Source organism: Indicator indicator, chromosome 18 (genome assembly GCF_027791375.1).
Source record: "Indicator indicator isolate 239-I01 chromosome 18, UM_Iind_1.1, whole genome shotgun sequence".
NCBI classification, from domain to species: domain Eukaryota; kingdom Metazoa; phylum Chordata; class Aves; order Piciformes; family Indicatoridae; genus Indicator; species Indicator indicator.
Window position 1 is genome coordinate 2,060,130 of NC_072027.1, and position 21,388 is coordinate 2,081,517.

Sequence of the window (21,388 nt, forward strand, 5' to 3'; positions counted from 1 at the left end):
AGAAAGAGTTAAATGGAATACCTGCCAGTCCAAAAACTGCCTGACCTCGTAAGAGTGTTTTTAGTTTTGTTCATGAGGTGATAAGACTTCAAGAAAACTCCTATTATGCACAAGGGGCAGCAGTTGAATCAAGTTCATAACATTCAAAGACAAAGCCCCAAAGAACTAAACAACACAGAGAAGAATAAAACTTCTATACCAGTTCAGGCCCCACTGTCAGGACTGCCTTACTGGAACAACACACAAACAAGCAAAGTTCCCTGCCCTATGTTAAAAACAGAGGGATAATCTAAGGGGGGAAGGGAGTTGTATTAAAATTTGTTTAATAAACTTCTTTTTAAAATGGAATCCCCCCAATTCTTCTGTTTTCATTATTATACTTTACAGATTAATAGAGGAAACAAAACCCAGGAGCAGGCTTCCTCTATTAGTAAATTTGCCAGATTCCATTTGGCAACATTCACACAGAAAGTTGGGAAACAAAGAAAAAAAAAGTTGGCCACAAAGTGAGGCTGGTTTTGTGCTCAACAAACCTTCCATTCTGCTGATAAAACTCCTCTTCAAATTCTCGTAGTGTCTTACGTAGCTTCTTCTTTTCAGCTCTGGCTTTCCACAGCTGCTCCAATAGTTCAGGCCTAAAAAATTTCAAGTGAAAGAAGAAAAATACTGTTGGCCACACAGTGAAATTTAAATCCTTCAAGGCATACTCAAACCCAACTGCGCTAGCTGCACTAATAATAAACCTGCCTTGCTCATAAGGAATATGTTGTGTGTTTGATGGTGAAATACTCAGAATACAGCAGTAGTTAATAAAAGACTAAGAATTTTCTGCTGTCTACACAGCTTGAAGAAGGCTGAAGAAGGTTTAGAAGATACTAAACAATTCAGTCAAAACAAAAACATCTTAGACAGAATCATAGAACAGTCTGGTTTGGGAGGGACCTCCAAAGGTCATCCACTCCAACCTCCTCTGTAGTCAGCAGGGACATCCTCAACTAGATCAGGCTGCCCAGAGCTCTGTTGAGCCTCACTTTGAGTATCTCCAGGGATGAGGCCACAACCACCTCCCTGGGCAACCTGCTCCAGTGTTCTACTACCCTTGTGATGCAGAACTTGTTCCTAATATCTAGCCTAAATCTACTCTTCTCTAGCTTGAAGCCATTGCCCCTTGTCCTGTCACTACAGGCTTCTGCAAACAGTCTCTCTCCAGAGAAAAAGACTCGTTCAAACCAAACACTTCCCATGAAGTGCTAAACTTCCCTTCCACCCAACACCATCTCTTTGATATCAGGACTGTAAGTGCAAGAACTGCAACTTCCATAGCAGGATTGTAGTCACTTCTCATTTCTGCCATACATGGAAGCAGCCCGGGTGCTTGACAGCCTCAGGTCTCGGGTCAGTTTCTCTTGACCATCTTCAACATCAGACTCAGAGTTTTCAATTGGGCTTAAAACAGGCTGGGTTTGGGCAGCAGTTTTTAAGATATCGCTCAGGTCTGCAGACAAACCATCACTTTCTTCCTCCTCTTCCTGAAAGGCAAAGCAGAAGTTCAAAACAAATATGAAATATTTTGGTTCCCTATTGCAAGCTCTGGGAAGTATTTTTTCAAAATGCACTGGACATACCTTAATTTCTTCAAAAAAGTGAGCAGTTTCCCCTTCAATAATGGGCTGCAACATCTGCCCACGCCTCTTGGTTGATGGAGACCCCTGCAAAAACAGAAGTTTGCTTCATTAAATGCTGTGTGTGGTCAGAGTTTTGTTCAATTTCCTTAATACAGAATCACAGAATGGTAGAGGTTGGAAGGGACCTCTGGAGATCATCTAGTTCAACCCTTGAGTTAAAGCAGGTTCAGATTTCTTCTTCTGAAGGAATGAGAGGCTACAAACATACACACAGAACACAGACAACCAACCATATAACCCCAAAAGCTCAGATGCCCCAAAGTATCCTTGACACAGAGGAAAAAAATACCTGAAACCCTAATATTCCTCTCAATTAAAAAGCACTCTCCTTATTTCTGCACATTTTGTAGGAAATTCACAAAGTTATCTCCACATTTCATATTTACTCTTGTTCCTCCCAAAGCACAGGGAGATTATAAAAATACACAAGGCCAGAGCTGGTTTTTATCTTCTGCCAGGCATACACTGGGAATAACAACTCCCAGTTTCTTTTGCCAGACCTCTCTGAAGTGCTGTGTAAGAGTTATCCGTTGCCACCTCAAAAAGAGGGAGTCTAAATCCTTTGAACTTCAGCCTGCACCAGGTGCTACTGCTGCACAGGTATTCCTGTCAGCTGTGCACATGCAGTGCTGCCCTGCTCATCCCTTACCCCTGCACAGCACAAGCAATTTCCACAGATGGACTCTTTGAACAGGAGGAAGGTGCAATACGGAAAGCCACACAGGCAACAACCTGTCAAAAACCTTTAGTTCAAGAAAGGTAGATAGCTTCCTGCTTCTTTGGACACAGGCCTCAGTGATCAGCATACCAAGATAGCCTGAAGATGGAAGTATCACAAAAAACAAAACCAAAAAGCAATTCTTCAAGTACCTGGCACTGAATGTAGCCTAACCAGAAGCTATCACTGAACAGTTCCTGGTAATTAGAGAGCTCCATGTGGCAATTACAGCTTTCAAAAGCAGAGACCTGTGAAAAATATTTTACAGACATTGCCTACATCACAGATTAGGAATTATGTTACCAAGATCTCTCCTGAATTTAAAATCCTTTGGCTTGGCTATCACCCATCCCTGTATTTCACAGAAAAAAATAAAAAACAAACCCAAAACAAACAAAAAATACTACAACAACAAAACCACAGACACACACACACTATGGTATAGTCATAAGGCTCCTGGAAATATAAAATGCATCTCAGCTGACAAGACAGATATTGGAGGTGAAAAGTGGGAGAAAACCCAACTAGTCAAGGGTACCACAAATGACCTAGGACTCACCAGCCATGAAGAAATGCTTATGGAGAGGAATACTTACAGAAAAGCCCTTAAAGGGAAACCTGACTGCAATGTAAATCACATTTTCCTATAAAAACAGCTCCCCAAAAGTGTATGTGGAAGAAAGGAATGATCTTGGACAGCTGATCCCTTTATCTCAATGTACTTCAGCTTAAAGAGGATAGCCAAGAACAGTCAGAGTCAACATAAACAGCAGATTAAATTCCTGCTGAGCCACTGCCCAGCTATGTAAATGTGGCAGACAACTGCTGGATTTAAAGAAATTTTCTCATGTCAACTATGCAGCCCCTTGTAGAAGGGTCAAATAGTCACCATCACAACTGTTTTGCTGCAAGTTTGGGTCAGCACACAAGATTTTGATCACAACTCATGAAGAACAAAGTCAGCTGGTTGGGACTCCTCAGGTGGTTTACAGGTGCTACAAACAAGCTTACATTGGTGTCCTTGCACAGTATGACCTTTTCTTCATCTCTCACAAGAGCAGAGAAGGAGGAAAGAGAAGACTAGAAAGCACTGAGAGTTAGAAGGCAATGAAGTGCAAACACAAGGACAAAGCACAGCTGCTGAACAGAAGCTGCAGATGTTGGTAACATGTCTCATACAGGGCAGGATGAAGAGACGAAATGGTTCTCATGGCCCCCTGGCACTCATGCCTCTGGTGACAGCAACCTGCAGTACAGAAGAGAGGCTGCTTCATTGCAACTGCTGTTACTATTCTTGGGAGGACTAAAAGTACACTATGCCCTGGTGATCCATACCTAATGACCTGGGAATGCCTCAGACACAGCAACTTAAAACTGCTTATTTACTTCCACCGAGAACCATTTACTTCCTAAGAGCCACCAAGGTCACAGCCAGCTTTGAACTGCTCTGCTCTCAGCAGTAAACCAAATGCCTCAAGTACAGTGACAACAACATCTTGTACCTTCCACAAGAAAAGCTGTTTTTTAAGCTCTTCTAAAGGCAGCCTAGCAGTTCAAAAGTGGGGGGAAAATAAAAAGAAATAGCATTTGTTTTACTCACAAGAATAGGAGTAATGCTTGCTCTAGTTAACATTTGTTTTACAAGTCTGTATCTGTCATAAAGTGGCTTCACAATATGTCTTTCTTCTCTAGTAACCTAAAGGCAGAGAAACCACAGAATTAATTATACCAATCACTCAGTAATAGACAAGCAAACACAAAGCAGTATGCTTCGCATGCCAGGCTACGTACATTCCAGCTAGGAACAGCAAACTAAATTGTGTCTATGGAATTGGATTGATGCAGATAAAGGGGAGTAAAAGGATGCTTTTTCCTTTTTTTTTTTTTCTCTCCATACTTTAACTCCCTGTATTTTTCAGAAAGAAGTTTTAAAGACATTCTAAAAGTTAGGGGAGCTTCAGTAGAAGCAAACTCTGTTTTTAAATATCTATGGCAAAAGAGGCAAACCAGGGACCAAGACCTGAGAGAAAAGAATGCGTGCCTAGCAATGAGGATGGTTCTACAAAAATGAGGGGGGGAAAAGAAGAGATGGAACTGCAGAGAGAATTTGTCTGACACGAGATTTACTCTCACTCTTGGCCACTGTGTACTCAAACATAATCAATCTTAAATACTTTGCTGAGCAGGTGCTGGCATTTGTTCCCTACAGGGATTGTAGAAGCATACCACCATCTCCAAGACAATTATTCTTCTTGGCTTTTATGCTCCAAGGCCTGGTCAGGTTTATACAGCAGTGCTGATTATAAAGCTAATGTGCCAAGTCCAGAAGGCTGATGGAATGGGAACTGGAAAGATCTCGTGACTGGACTGGTGATGCTGATCACTGTCCAAGATAAAAAACCACGCACTTCAGGCACTAGTTGCCAGTCACTCACTCTAGCTTCCATATCTCCAGTTCTTGAAGATAGATGTCACAGACTTGGGAAAAAAAGAAGTTAAAAAATCTTTCCCTGTCTGTTTTTGTGAAATCCAGAACATTTCAGGCCTTCTCTCAGAAAATTCAACATTGGCTTCATAGACATGTCAAGGCACCAAATGACACCAATTACTGTGCAAACTCAACAATCTACTGAGCTGTGGGAGAAGTGCCTAGTAAGAGACATCTTCATAGAAGTGAATGCAGCAGCTTCCTCTGATGGCAACATGGAAGCCTGTAGATAACTTTATGTCTTGGAGAAGAACAAATAAAACCAGGAGCAGCATCACATTCTAGTATTACTACTGCACAGGAGTGCCTGCTGTCTGTGCACACCCCAACATGTTCTGATGAAGGAAACCAAGCATTACCGGCCGTCCATGCTGACTTTCATAATAGAGGAGGCTTTTCTGGAGAGATGTTTTCTCTTCTATCAAATGGTCCTTTGTCATTTTCTGTCAGAAGAATAAGTCACACCTTGTCAAACACAAGTCACTTCAAGAATTTGTTTCTACATTATCAGCTACACAGATGCCTTAGCCAAACTTAGTGGAGTTAATAATCATACATCCCACCTTCATCCATTTAAAGCTGTCCAATATTGTCAGCACATATTTGTAAGTGTTTTAACAAAGAGTGAGCAAGGAAAATGGTTCATCTTGATCACTTCCCCACAGAGCCTGAAATACAAAGGCTTGCTAAAAGGCTGATAGACAGAGGCATCATTTTGTTGATGAAATGATACCTGAAATGTCCAACAGTGCTCTATTTCCCTCTGTTAGCCTCCCCATAACCTTCTGCTTACTTTTATATCTTCTGGCAAACATCTCTCCACTCGTTTTTCCTTTAACCTCTTCAAAATGAGTTCCAGTGTAGCTTCCTTGGTGGGCTTCTTCTCTTTCTGCACAACACGCAGCTCATCTCCGTTTTCTTCATCCTCTTGGTCAAGGGAGGAACCAAAGCTTTTTGGAAGAGTGTTACTTCGTGGACGTGGCTGAGGTATGAATTCTCCATCTGAACTCCTCTGCTTTGCATCTGAAAGGAGAAAAATTACTCAAGCCAAAGGTTTAAAAGAAACCACTCTCAGTTCATTTAACTGCAAACACAGGAACAGAACAGTCTGCACAAGCAGTTTCTCCTCCACTGAACTAAAACCAAAGCAATGAGAATAATTTGAATTTGATTTTTTAATAGTTCTGCATTTGTACTGTCCTGTGGAATCTTACTGACTGACTTGTCCATTTCAGTGACATAGATGATTTGGTGAAGCTGTAGCACCTCTTACCTTTGATTTGCTTTCTCAGTTTGGTAAGTTCAGTCATCCACTTCAAAACCTTTGGATTGGCTGCGATGTCACTGTAGGAGGGCTGGAAAGCAACACAAACAAATGACATGTAATGAAACCAAACACATTACATCTGGTTTGTAAATGCTTTTGTCAAGGTCTGGTAACGTTTATGACAGCAAATCTGACTAGAAACATGGATGCCACTCTTAGGACCAGATCAGATCTCAGGGCTCAACAGGGCTCTGGGCAACCTGATCTAGTTGAGGATGCCCCTGCTTACTGCAGAGGGGGCATCTGGATGACCTTCAGAGGTCCCTTCTAACCCAGACCATTCCATGATTCTATAAGGGGCAACACTTGTGAAAAACTTCAAGCAAGACAGATCCCATCTGATATGCCCTCTCCCTTCCTTGGCCTCAGGCATCATGGCAGGTTTTCTGGTACTGCTGTTGCTCACTTCACCTTTGCAGTGTCTAACAAAATTCTTCTCATTTGTGGCCCCAGTTTATTCAGTGATGAGCTACACAAGGAACTTAGGATAAAGGGCTGCAAGGTACAGCTGAGTACATTCACAGGTGGTAACTCACCTTACTGTTTTTTTCTTTTTCAAATTGTTCTTCAAATTGCTTTATCTTTTTCTGCAATTTCTTGACAAGCTGATAAGGTGTCCGGTCTTCCCTTTTGTCATCTTTTGAGCTAAAGGATCCTCTTCGTGTTCTGTATTAGAAGTGGGGTTTCAATGTCAATTAAGTAATTAAATGAGTGCCAACAACTTATGTATTTGAGTAGCAGCTGGCTAATTTCAACGTTTTTCTGCAGTTCATAATCCATTCTTTACAGGTTTTCAGTCAAAGCTATTTACTACTGAATCAAAATGTTTATCTGTTGCCTTCAAAATCTGATGTGCTATTTTTCCCTTCTCCAATTTCAGCAATACAGAAAAACAGCATCTGAAATTCAAGTGTAATAAACCAATGTACTGTTAATTCCATTGTGCCTACAACAGTTCAGATTTCTAAGCTAAGCTGCTTACCTAAGTTACTAGATACTCAGTACGCCAAGTATTGGGCACAGAATAAAGCCTAGGCTAGAAGCTGCAGTCCCTGGTAATAAGACTGCTCCACTTAAGTGTCTTAGGCAAGTTCTAAGATACTGATCTAAAAACATCTGCCCCATCTGTTGGTCTGTATTTCTAGAGTATGTGATTCTAGTTTCAATTCATCTTTAGCACTTGTTCAGCTCCTTGACAACTGCAGCTCATGAGAAGCCTTTTTATTTCAAGGCTGACCAGACTTTTCTAGTACACTTATGACTAAACATCCCTTAACACAGCTACTGACAAATATGCAGCCCAACGCATTAGAAACATTAATCTAATAATCTACTAGTGAAGATCCTTACTGGCTTCAAAATAAGAAGAGCAATCAGGGCAGTCTCCTAAATCATTTTACCAGCACTTGTTGGCCATTTTCTATGGCTAACTGGAGAAAACTTGGGCAATCTTTTTGCATCTATAAATCTTTGTCAGACAGAACTGGAGATTCTAAACTCAGTCTTTCATGTCCCAGATGTTCTCATTTTCATGAGATTATTTCTTCCCTAACAAGCATGGAAATTCTTCTTGAATTCCCTTGCATAGTAACAGTAGTAGAGAATACAGGTCACAAGTTATTTACAGTTGTGGAGGGTCAGGCTGCCAGTGTCACACAAATAGGTTGCAGTTCAGTTACAACTCTGTTTTCATACACTGGGTCAAAACAGACCCAATCCTCTAAATCTGCAGGAGACAACCTGCACTAAGAGCCCCATCTCTTCACTGCACTGCTCTCCCATGCCTCTCCCTCCAACAGCTGCTCCTTTCCCATAACCCTTCTGAATGCCCTTTCCACAGCCCACATGGAGAGTCTGCCCAGACCATCACTGCATACTTCAGCTGCAATGGTTTGTATAAGCTGGCTGTCCTTACTGGGAGTTGATAACACACAATTATGCAACAAGAAAACAGATATTCATACCACTGGGAAAATACACAGCCCAAAACTTACATGAAATCACAGGTCAGCAGTCCAGTAAAGACTGGTAAACAAAGGATATAAATGCTGTCTTCAGCCCAGGAAGTGTCATCACAGCAGGTTGTCAGAAGCCCTTGACCAAATGCCAGGGAAATCTGTGCAAGCCTGCCCTATTTTTACACTATTCCCCTCAGCATCTGCCAGTGGCCACTTAGAGAGACAGGATACCACCCCAGATGAACCTCTGGTCTGCCTCACTGTGTCAGTTCCTGGGCAGGCAGAACAGTCAAATGGCCACACAATGCTAAGTTTGACCTTGGTCTTCAATTAATTCTTATCATGAAAGCCCACAAGGTTCTTCAACAGCTCTATTTTCATACTGGCAGTAACACCTGCTGCCCCAACAGCCAGCAAACTGCATGAAAGTCCTTACCTCACAAAAGAAAGTGCTTTGGATGAAGGATCTAAGGTTTCTGGATCATGTAAGAAACGTTGGCTTTGCCCAAAGTCCAGGCTGCGGTGTGACAGTACGGGGTGACAGTCCTCTTCCAGCGGATGATTAGTCATCCTCCCAGCCTGCGGGGAAAGCTGGGCTTCTCCAGACTCACTGTCCTCCTGCCAAGACTTGAAAGCAGGAAACGGATCTAGAAGATAAAAAAAGGAGAGAAAATGGTACTTCTCTGGTAAGAGAATCAGAAACAAGAGCCAAAGGAAACAAAAATGCATACCCAATGCTTAGTCTTGTATGTTATAAAGGATGTGGTGTCGTACACAAAGTGAATCAAAACAGTGAAATACATCAGAAAGCTACAAATTCTGTCGTATGACAATTGAAAGAAAAAGGTACTGAAATGAAGTATGCACACTAGGATCCCTTTTTCAAAGTGTATCTTGCATTTCTGAACAGTTCAGCAGTGTAAAAGAGCTGTATTTACTCAGCAGAAATCTGCAGTTAGAAGAATATTTATGGTCCATTGCAACATCTGGCTGTGGAAATTGATTTTCATACCATGTGCATGTACTTTGAAAGACTCTTCTCTTGGTTTTGAAGAAGGTAAGCCTGACAATATCTCTTTAGGTACCACACCCATTTGCTCTTTAAAGGAATGTTGTTGGGTTGTTAAGTTTAAATCCATCTTGACACCACTGAGAAAAAGAGATTTCTTAATTTGCGGAAGGTGATTTCTTTTAGGCAGGGGATTCCAAAACAATCATTTGATTTTTTGTTTTTAATCCTCATAAAAAGTGAGTTGCTAACATTCCTTACATTTCTCAGAATTGGTTTTCTTGCTACCAAAAAGATGACATGGCCTTCCAAGCACTTCAAAATCCCACCCTCCCCTCTTCCTTTCCGACAGCTGCCTTTATTTTCCAGTTCAAATCAGAAATTTGAAAACTGGGTTCAAAGTGTGCAGAACAACAATAAAACCCACAAAGTAATCTTCAAAAAAAATATAACCCTTGTACCTGCTTTCCACTGTACATTTCTTAAGAGTTACTGGGCTTTTTTGGTTTGTTTTTCAGCTATAATCTTGCCTGTTTGCACAGCACAAGATACACGAAGGGGATCTTTTAGAACTGAAAAAAAAAGTAAATCAAAAAGCTTGCAGATCAGAACATTCCCAAGAGATGAGGGACAGCAGGTGAAGGGTTAATTTGAAAGCAAACCATAATAACTGAACGTATGGCGAACCATACTTACCCTCCCCTTCTCTCTGCAGATGCATTGTTTTGAAATCAATGAGGGGGAAAGTGATAGGGCATGGCGCTAATAAAATGAAAAAGAATGGCAAAAATACTAAAGTGAACACACAGCACAGTCAGAACAAACCATACATAACATGTAAAGCAGGAAGATACAGTACCCGGGGAAAACAGCCCAGCTCTTGGGCCAGGCCCTGAGCACTCTCAGCTTCCAGGCAATTCCCATGGCAGGTAAGGATGCTCAGTCCTCAGCAAATCTCAACTCTTTACTGCAAAGGCTTACAAAGAACTGACACCACAATAGTAAAGGCTTGCTGGAGTTTAGTGAGAGCCTCGTGCAGCCTCACATTAACAAAACACAAGTTCCAAACGGGTTTTGCCCACAGCTTGTCAATAATACAGATGGTGGTGATTTCCAAAAAGCAGGACAAATGCAGAGAAAGGACTCAGAAACACAGATTAACTGATCTGCATTTCTCCTTAAGCCAGCAAGCATTTGATGTTTTCAAGAACTCTGTTGGAAACAGGCCTTTAAGTTTTCTGTCACATAGGCTTTAATAACCCAAATCTTGTAATAAGATTTGGACTGCTGTAGATTTCTTTACAAAGCCAATCTGCTTCAGTGGAACACCACAGGGACTTGCAGTGCCTTGGAAGGCTGAGATCCTAATAACCATTCTAAAAAGGCCTGGAGAACAGCCAAAGTTAAAATACTTTGCAATGAAATAACACCTCTTGCAAAATATCCTCATTTTACTACTGAGAAGTTTAATATCTAAATTTATATACAGATATGCCACTTCCTTTTCAAAGGAAAGGGCCATAAAGCTATTTAGCTAATTCAAACCAAAGCAACTTTTATGAGCAGGTTTAAGGAAATAATGAAAATGGAAGCCACAAACCTTCTGAGAATAGATATTAAACCAGATTAACACAATTAGAAGATGTCATGAATGGAATGTGCAAGTAAGCAATTAATGTAACTAAAACACTAAGAACATAAGCAGGATTTTGGTTTGGTTTCTTTTTTTTTTTTTTTTAAGAACAACCAACTTGGTCTAAAGTTATTAACTTGGGCAACAAGAAGGAAAATCTGGACTCAGTGTCTTCAGGTGCCTGCAAACGGACTTCTCTATGATGTGACACAGTCTGAAGGCAGAGTTTGCTAGAACTCAAGAAGGCCAAGCAGCAAACCTGCAAACCTAAACAAGCCAATCATAAATTGCAAGCCTCATCATTTATAAAAGGGTTAAAAGGGAAGTATGGAGTCATGCAGGCAATAATTTGGAAAACAAGTCAGCACTGGTGTCAATTGACAGTAACTTATCACTGTTTGACCTCCACGACAAAGCCTTAGGTGCTGACATGCGACAGCTACAAGCTGCCTGTCTGAACTACACATGTTCCAGGTATACATCACCAGCTTTAATTCCTATCACACAGCAAACACAAGTGCAGCTGTTGTTTGTTACCAGTGTCTGACTAACATTTGACTGTGACACTTAGAGGCATCTCAAAGAGTGGTTGTCACTGCAACAGCTTGTTGGCCCCTCTGTAGTCAATCTGCACCAAGGCCTATTTGTGAGTTTTTACAATTGGAAACAAGTGGGCTGTGGCCACTGCACTGTCAGAGGCAGCTCACAGGATTTTAGCAAACTGTATCACTTGTATTTTTTAAGGTGTGATGATTCAGGGTATCAATACCAGGCAGAGGAAACAGGATACAGGGAACACATATAAAGATAAGTACTCATAAAAGATGATATTGACAAGAGTGCTCTGCTCTGGTTACAAAGGGATTATGTTTTCACACAAATAAAGCGAAAGTCTAAACAGTTGTTACCAGACATGTGAGCAAAGTTCAGCTTTGCTTAAGAGCTTGCTAAACCTGGAAGGCCATGAAGAATAAGGTCACAACCATTAGGAACCCTACCTGAGAGAAAATCATCTTTCAAACATTTAGCTTTGCCTAAAATCCAACCAATGGAGGGATAAGGGGCACAGAAACAAAATCTAACTGCAACTTTAACTTTTATTTGAAAGAGCTGTTTCAAGTTGTCCAATGACAAGGAAAGCCAACATCTGACATTTCTGATATTTAAAACAAAACCACCACCAGATTTATCAGAACAAATTAAATAACAATTGCTGTGTTTAGTAGTTGAGGGATTTCAAGTCAAATTGAGCTAGTATTAGAACTTCAGTAGCTTACATCTAAGAATAACAAAAACAAAACAAGACACAGAGTGAATATGAACTCATATATAATCAGATAAAATGTTTTTAAGGACTTGAGACTCAGCATCCTGGAAACCATGAGTCACTGGAAAAAAAACAAAAACCAAGAAACAAACACCAAAAATCCCCAATCACCTCTACTATGAAACTTGGGCTTTTTTGGTTTCGTTAGCTGCTCCTTTGACTATTTTTATTTTACCTTTTTATTTAAGGTTCTTAATTAAGTTGCAGATAGCTCTAAAACAAAATGGGACCTATGCTGTGGCTTGGTTGATCTTACCAAGTGTATGGGAACTGAAATAAAAGAAGCTTAAGTTGTTTGCTGCTTCTGCTTTGACAGATGTTCTATTTGTCCTTACTAGCTAACTATATAGTGAGCTAAAAGGTGAAAATTACCTTCCCATTTGTCACCATCAGATACATTCTTCAGATCAAGACGTGGTACTTGGACACTCAGAGCTTCCTCAGAAACATTAACGCTGCCATCCCCCAACACCTCTGAATCAGTATTTGCATTAAGATCACAAGTCTTGCTACTTGAATCCTGCATTTAAATAACAGAAGATGCTTTTTTATTATTTAACAACAGGAAATCAGGTATCTCACCAGTGACAGTTCCAGCAGTTCTGGAAATTTTTAGGGAGTGAGAGGTATGGGAAAGTGAGATTTAAAAATTCCTCTTCTTTCCTAATTCAAGAATTCTAAACAAGTTTCCCTGCACTCCCAGCAGCAGTCATTTACTTGCATTACAAACAGTCCTTACAAGAGATACATAAATGCAAGCATGCTCTGCTACCAAAAGTTTGATGATGAGATCTCTAGCAGAGGTTTTGCAAACCTTGCAGCAGGCCAACCCTAGAGAACGTTTTTAAAAGTTATATTGCTTGGGGTTTTTCCTATATTTCATTCAGTTCCTAAGCTGCTGTGTATCTGTATATAAATGGAATCACAATCTTACCAGCAACATCTCCGGAGATATTCTGTCATTGCCACCAAGTAATAAACTATTTTGCCTGAAAAGAAGACAGAGACCAAGTTATTATTGTAAATACAAGTTGTTAGTGGACAGTAAATACCATGCATTCCCTTCACAATGTATTCTTACATACCCTAGGTCCAGTTTTAGCACATACACAATGTATTTCCGTACGGTGATAATTAACAAAGTTACATTGCCTTTATTTTTCCCTTCCTCTCCCCACCCCCCTTTGCTCTCCACAGAATTTCAAGTTGAAGCACATAAATCACTGCACATGGACCAAGCTGAAAATAAAACCACCTCAGTCCTTTATTTTCAAACTGGGAGGAAATATTTTTAAAAAGTCAGTTAAACTCAAACTGAAATTTCAATCAGTGCTGAACTTAAGCTGCAAGTATACTTATAGTCACTTTTAGTAGCATTAATTCTTCAATCATTAAAAGCAATAAAATATGCCAAAATATTTTAAAGAAAATAACTTTTTTCTTCTTCTCTTGCCCAGAATATAGGGTGGTTCATTAAAACAACAAGATATACACGTAGGCTTCTATTTGTTTTCTGTTTGAAGGGCATAAACTGATATACCTTTCATATCATCACCATAAAAAGGTAACTCCACCTTATCCTCTGTTTACACATGTGAGAAGTTACCTAGAATCATAAAATGGTCTGGGTTGGAAGGAACGTCCAAAGGTCATCTAGTCCAACCCCCTCTGGAGTAAGCAGGTGCATCCTCAAAGTAGGTCAGGTTGCCCAGACCTGTTGAGCCTCACTTTGAATATCTCCAGGGATGAGGCCACAACCCCCCTTCCCAGGCAACCTGTTCCAGTGTTTCACTACTGCTACTAGGAACAAAAACTTGCTCCTAACATCCAACCTAAATCTGCTCTTCTCTAGTTTGAAGCCATTGCCTCTCGTCCTTTCACTGTAGGCCTCTGTAAACAGTCTCTCTCCATCCTTCTTGTAGGCCTCTTTCAGGTACTGGAAGGCTACTATTAGGTCTCCTTGGAGCCTCCTCTTTTCTAGGCTGAACAACCCCAGCTCCCTCAGCGTGTTTAGTTTCACTTCCCTTATAAAATCATAGAATGGTTTGGGTTGGAAGGGACCTCCAAAGTTCATCTAGTCCAACCCCCTTTGTTGTCCCAAATGACCAGGTTGGTACACTTACAGGTCAAAACTGAACTTACACATTCTGCCATCTAAGTGACAAAAGCAAAACGTACCCTTCACTATTATTTTCTCCATCAACATCTGCATCTTCATCACATGGTTCCAATAATACGTCTGCAGTCTGTTGGCAAAAAGTATGTTTAGAAAAGATTGAGGAAAGGCATCCTGGGTTGAAAATTGTTTCTGGAACCATCTCTGGCCACGAAAATACCCTCAGGAACTAAGACACAGCTTCTTGTGTGAGGGTGGAAATTGTATTTCTAAACATGCAGTATTTTTATATCTAAAGTCAGGCCACTACCTAGGTGCTTTCATCACTAGAAGCCAAGGCAATGACTGATGGAAGTCTTCAGATTTTTACTTATTTCTTTTAAATATTAACAGAAATAGTTCTACTGCAAACTGTCAATCAAACTGTCAATCACAGCATGAAGCTTGGGGTGACTAAATGATGGCAGTATCTTAGTCTGGAAAATAACAGAGTGGGATGTGGACTTGTGCTCAGCATATGTGAAATGAAACAAGTCTGACAGACTTTCTAAAAGGAGGCACTAATCCCTGCTACTAAATAAAGCAGCAGCAGAACTGGGAGGGGATGAAGAAATGCAGGCATTTCTATGACACCACCTCACTAAACAAGTTCAGATGAATACATGCCACTGTTTTGTTCACTAAGTGTTGGCACAAGAAGACTTGAAGCACTTGATTTCTTCCTATCTTATTGGGGGGAATACGAGACATTTTAAATATAAAATATGTCATTTTCCAGACCAGCAGATTACATTTGGTTTCAGACTTCAAGAAGTTCTCACAAATGAGCTTTCAAGTGTGTGAATATAAAATAGTTACCCTGAGAGTTCAAATATAAATAACAGCTGCCAGTTTTACCCTGCTGACTAATATTCACCCTTTTCAGGCAAAATTCCATTCTTCTGTTTACATTTTTTTCAGTCCTCAAGTCAAATTCCAATTCCAGGAAGCAATTTTTAATTATAGTGCATTTGTCATACTCTTGCAGATAATTTCCATCCTGGAGATGAGCTGTGCAAGCTTTGCATAGTCACATTTATTGTAGTTCTGGAAACAGCTGCTTATGCTTCCATTTCAGTCCCAAAGGAGAGCTCACGTGCACATTGTTCATTTCCTACAGCCCTGCATGACCCTCTCCAATTCCTTTCCTACAGCAGAATCAGTGCTTTCTCTTTAGCATCTCTTCAAAAGAGAAAACTCTCCAAAAACATCTGAAACGGTGCATTAACAAAAAGAAGGTAGAAACTAACACTGAAAAAAACCCAAACTTCACCCCAGAATGCAACCTTACTACTGATATCAAAAACTAGAAAAGCAAAAAAAGCTAAGAATGACATCAGGTAGGACAACAATACACATCTATATATGACTCTGCACTCCCAAGCATCATGTTCCCCTTTATATTAGCACAGTAACATACTTGGACCCCTGAAGTGCACACACTTCCTAAGAAGTGCAATTCCCATTTCTCAGCTGTTCTTTGAAACCACTGCCTAAAACCCACTGAAAAGCCACCAATTTGCATTTTTTTGTTTCTCTATCCACATAAGTATTTTCTGAATTTTGATTTCTAAAGCTCAGCATACATTTTCAGGAGAAAGTAAAGTGTTAGGAGTTGCACTCTATTGCTTCTGAAGGCTTTCATTGTCAAAAGACTGAAAACCTAAAGCAAACACTACAAATAAAAAGACGACTTACAACAGACAGAAAAAGCCATGGCAGAAACACAGAACTCTGCCCCCTCTGTTTTCAACAGAGCTCTTGCAAACACAGCATTCACCTGAACTGCATAAAATATCATCTAATTTTCAACATCATTGTTTGTGCATTTTGAGATACAGAATAACAACCTAATTATCTGTTAATAACAAGATTTGGGACTAATGAATCAGGAAAGAATCCAGGCAATCAATACATTCCATAAGATTCCATTTTACAGAAGAGGATTTCAAACCAATATGCTAGTTGAGTGGAAGCCATTGAAAAAATTTGGCTTACTAGGTGATTCAAAAGAGTAATTAGGGATCTGTGAAAGCAAACAGAAGGCTAGGAGAAGAATACATGACAATAGCGAAAAGTGCTAGGGAAACATTTTGGTTTAATAAAAACACAGATTCCAGACAAGACAGACTCACAGTTTCACTATGCTAAGGCATCCAGTCCTATCTTTTCAAGTTCAGAGACCCATTAAATTCTTCCTGTTAATTTAAGTCTGCTAACAAAAGGTTTGCTCATCTAGTTATGTTTCAGGAAACCCTCGGAAAGATTTATGAACTCACAGGCAAGAAGCTAAAAACTACTGCAGAATGTTCTCTGTGTGTTTAGCAAATCTCCCTACCCACAGAATCCATCATTTAGATTTATGACAGAAGCTTTACCCAAAAAACAGGGAACTATAGAATCGAATTTTTCATTAGAGGAGCTTATTTGACAGCTGCATATGTGCTATTTCATACAGAGCAGTAGAAACTATATTCTCTTGCATATTACTGTTCTACTTGATTTCATTTTTGTCAGCACATATTTTACAGGACTGCTGGACCACACGAAGTTACCCAAACGAGAGACTCGTGTCTGCTTGCTAAGAAAAAGTGCTGGCACAGTTCAGGCCATCATTACAAGTTCAGGCCCTACTTACGATCAAATGTGAAGGTTTGTGCTATGTAAAGATGTAATAATTTTCAGCTCAGAAGAAGGCTGAAGCATGTTTTTTGTATAGGGCAAATAATTATTTCAACACCTAGAATTGCTTTCTGAACTTCGACAGCAATTTCAAGTACCATCAAAATTGTATTTTTTGAGCAAAATAGGTCAGCGTCACATCCTAAGATGTGCTCATGCAGCTCTAGACACATTTTTCTGCTTTGGAATACAAATGGTGAATCCTGATACTTTACAAAATGCCACCATTAAGTGTGGAACCTCTTCAGGAGCTCCCAAATCTAATTTTCTTTCATTTTTCCTTTACTGAACACCTCAAGTGTAAGAATTCTATGTGGACACATCAGTATGGAGAGACACAAGCTGTTCAGTGCAGCAGAATTCAAACCTCTAAGCAAAGAGCTCCAACAGGAAGAACTCAAGTAGAAAGGAGAGGAAGACGTGTTGAAAAAACACACAGGATGTCTATGCTTACCACAAAAGAAACTAGAAACAGTGAAAAAAAACCCTGTAAAATTAGCTGATTACATAACACACCTTAGCACAGAGATAGTCCAGAGGCTGCAGTCTTAAGGTGACTGCTACTTCCACCCCTTCTTGACTCAGTAAAAGTTGTGACTAACTGTGGGCTATGCCACAAGCACAGCTCTAGTTCTGCTGCTCCTCAGATGCTGTCCTAACCAGTGCTATGCTTCCTTTTCTGATACCTCCAACTTACCTGAGCAGAAGGAAGGGCTGGTACCTGTGAAAGATCAATAGAAAAATATCAGTCAGGCTCCAACCAAGTTGCACAAAGGACACAAACATTTCTTTGTGCAGGTCTATGACTCATGCATAGGAAAGAAGGCACCAAGCAACAGCGCCATGTAAAGCTACATCACAGCTATCAGGGAAACCTGGATCTCTGAAATGCTTTGCTCAAGTCAAACCAATTTATGGTTTTCATACATAGGAGGCTCTTCCGCTCACCTGAATGCTTTCTTCTTCCTCAGTTACAGTATCATGTTTCATAGCTTCACCATCTACATCAGTGCAACCCAAAACTTCAGAGCAGTCTGTTGTGTTCTCACTGCTACCAGTGTCATTATCTTCATTAACATCATTCCTAAGCAGAAGCACAGAAAGACTTTAGCAAACTGTTGTTCCACCTTTAAAAGAAAACAGTTTGTTTTGGTTGGGGTTTTATTGGTTTGTTTGGGGAGTTTGTTATTGTTTTGTTTTTTTATTGTGAGGATGCCTTGCCAGGGGGGTTGAACTCGATCTCCAGAGGTACCTTCCAACCCCTACTATTCTATGATTCTGTGCTGTTGTTCTTGGTAGTTTTTTAACCTTAAACAGTATTAAAAAACCAGAGTTTACTTCAACCAGATTACACTGACAAAGATACTGGTAATATCTACAATTCCAATCGCCTGCAGGCAAATGTGATTATGTAGTTTAGATACACTCCTGAGATTTTCTACAACACTGAGTGACAGATGTATGAAAATGTGCTACTTTAACTGTTAGATTAAAGGTTGGGCATACAGCCCCCACTTACTAAGGAATAAAAGCATCAAGGACCAGAAGCAATGACATATGGAAATTACCACAACTGGAAGAAGTAGCTACACTCCTCTCACCACTGAAGCAGCTAGTTTACAGCTAGTGTCACTGTTCCCCTCCAGTGAGAAATCCTGGTATTTCTAGCATGTAATCTTCCTAGAATTTGATTTAAGGCTTGTAACAGGACAACCAGATTAAGACTAACACCCTATTTATGTCCAAATATTCTTTACATGCCACCACCCCTGTTACCACGTGAATCCATAATTCATCACAAGCCTTTGACTTTCTGGTCTTCCTCCTGTGTGCTTACAAGGAATTCCAAACTACTCTAAGAAAACCCATGCTCCTCCTCTTTAGATGGAGAGATACTAAACAGAAGGGTTTGGAAACTATTGTTTTAATTCCCTTTTCTGAAGTATGGCATTTATTTTAAGTTAGCTGTAAGAAATTTGCACCTGATCACTGCATTTTTTTAGTTCTTTAACTATGTGCTTGGCTGGTGCACAGTCTGGTGGTGGTACTGCTTTAAAGGACCCAGATGACCTCTTCCAAGAACACTATCATGTATCCTCTATTACAGCTAATCCACAGTGGAACGGCGATCAGAAGCACTTGGAATAGTCACCATGCCAGGGGAGGATATTGGTTTCAAACCTGTAGTGATGGTACTTCTAGCCTCCACTCCTGTGAAGTCAGCCAGCCTTTAAAGCACTTAGCTGTAACTGAAGGAATTCAGCTACAAGAGGATCCTTCAGGCAATTACCCACTTACTTATAAATTGCTTTAAAGACATTAAGTCTCTAACACTAAAACTCAGATTTAACTGATCATTACCAGAAAGGATTACTACTTTTATGATCAGCTGGTAACTTAAGTGTGACCTCTTGTCACAGATAAGACTTCTAAAACCAGCTAAGATTGAATGATATAGAAAAACAGCATTCAAGTCTTTGAATACTTCACATATTCCAGGCTCTGAGCCTGGAAGGAATTTAGGTCCTGAAGTCCTACTTAACTACACATTTTTGGAGTTTGGGTATTAATCATGTCTGTTTATTTTTAATAAAGCACCAAAATGTACCAGCTTCTCAATGCTGCCATGGCAATCACTACACTCACAGCATGACAAGATTTACAATAAAAAGTAAAAGCTGATCAAAAAAGGCTGAACCTCTATGCAAATTGACCCACAGGGCTCATTCTATCCATTTTTAGCTGTTGGGTTGACACTGGGAGCCAGAGCAGTAAACCAGCTATATTGACATGGAAAGATAGGGTAAAGAAACTTAAACAACATCTACAACAGCTTTTATATAGTAAAACTGTGTCATAAGTAACACATGTGAGATGAGAATGAAATGATTTGGGTAAACTAAGTTCTTGTGCTACCTGCACAGAATTCAGCAGTGAAGCAGTTACACTTTACATTTTTAGCAATAAAATCTACTAGAAATATTTGTTTTACGAGTTGTTGATTACTAGTAACAAATGGAAGCTGATTTGGCTTAAAACATGAGATAAACTGAAGTTAATAACAGAAGTCCTAAGTTTTACTTCAGGTTGAAATGGGGAATTGGGGTAGTTTGTTTTGGAAGAGTTAAGATACGTAATAATTACAGAATTCATTACAGATGCTACAGATATCTTACTGGTTGTTAGATCCTTCCTCATCCCCACTGGGATTTTTTGTTTCATTGTTACAGCCCAGTCTGTGTTGCTGTATGTGTTTCAGATCGTTATCCAAGCTGCTCTGCAGGTCAAAAAGGTGCTGTTCCACAGCTGCTCTAATTGTTCTTTCTAAAATGCTAAAAAGAATGAAGACAGAAAATTTATATTAAGAACTCTCCTTTTGCATTGATCAACTATGCAGAAAGGCAGAGGTAAACTTCACACACGACAGGAATCTTTGATGACAAGTATTTCAAGGCCAAAAGAGACTAGCTTTCCCCAAAAGGGAGTGGAAATTACTATACCTACTATCTTCTATTTCATCAGATTTACATAAAGTAGTAGGAAGTCCGTTAACAGTATTTTGAGAGTGATCACCACATAACCATGACTAACTTTTTAATAACTACACACAAATCCTTCTCAAAGCCTAATGTATTAATGTGACAGTAATATCCTGTGTCTGTAACAGGTCAGCCTGTGTCAACCCTGGAGCAGGAAGCACTTCAGCACAGTTGGCTGGAACCCCTCCTGAACACAGCTGTAATCTTAAAAGGCAAAAGGCAACAAACTGCAGAGTCAATCAGCAAGTACCTGATGAAGGACACAGGGTATGCCCTAAGATACGCCAAGAACAGAACAGCCTGCTTCTAAAACAGACCACTCTGAGTGCTGCTTAGCCAAAGCATACAATTTGGCCTTTAAAATATCCTCCTGTAAGAATCTTTAACTATTTTACCCCATTTTTAACTTTGGAATTGTGTGTTTATTTTTCCTCATGCCCCTGCAGTCAACACCACTGCCAGACATCAGGTTTTTCCTGCATCAGTGAAATACTTCAGACTAGAATGTTTATTCCTAACTGTAATCACCAAACCTACTGCATTTCCTGTCCTTGAAAGAAGAGATATCTTCTAGGCATATTCCTGTAACAACATAATTCAAACATTTTTTATTTTCATTATACTTACTCTGCAGAGGCTGGCAAGATACTTATGGGAGAGATATGAGCACTGCAATAAAGAAGAAATAAGTTAATGCAATGCAAAACTTATCACACTAAATAAAAGTCTTGAAGTCAACAAAAAGTAAATTAGAAAATACCCAAAGACTGTAAGTAATGTGGCTAATAAAGGTAGAATAAATACGTAAAGACTGATTTTTGTCAGTCCCTTTAGTATTTAGATGAAGAAAGCTTAAAGAATGCCATT

The 21,388-nt window shown here is 39.9% G+C and overlaps 1 protein-coding gene across 1 annotated transcript in view; it reads right to left on the reverse strand.

Annotated features, from left to right (window-relative positions):
• Positions 1-21,388, reverse strand: part of FAM13B (family with sequence similarity 13 member B) — a 38,108-nt gene that overhangs the window by 1,038 nt on the left and 15,682 nt on the right. Inside the window, exons 6-21 of the mRNA XM_054389239.1 lie at positions 21,149-21,190; positions 17,931-18,066; positions 17,680-17,703; positions 14,324-14,391; positions 13,080-13,134; positions 12,518-12,665; positions 9,882-9,947; positions 8,613-8,823; positions 6,755-6,884; positions 6,165-6,246; positions 5,685-5,914; positions 5,251-5,334; positions 4,004-4,099; positions 1,626-1,709; positions 1,357-1,529; positions 534-635 (exon numbers count right to left, since the gene is read on the reverse strand). Of these exons, the coding sequence (XP_054245214.1) occupies positions 534-635; positions 1,357-1,529; positions 1,626-1,709; positions 4,004-4,099; positions 5,251-5,334; positions 5,685-5,914; positions 6,165-6,246; positions 6,755-6,884; positions 8,613-8,823; positions 9,882-9,947; positions 12,518-12,665; positions 13,080-13,134; positions 14,324-14,391; positions 17,680-17,703; positions 17,931-18,066; positions 21,149-21,190 (1,731 nt within the window). The remainder of the gene's footprint in view (positions 1-533; positions 636-1,356; positions 1,530-1,625; positions 1,710-4,003; positions 4,100-5,250; positions 5,335-5,684; positions 5,915-6,164; positions 6,247-6,754; positions 6,885-8,612; positions 8,824-9,881; positions 9,948-12,517; positions 12,666-13,079; positions 13,135-14,323; positions 14,392-17,679; positions 17,704-17,930; positions 18,067-21,148; positions 21,191-21,388) is intronic.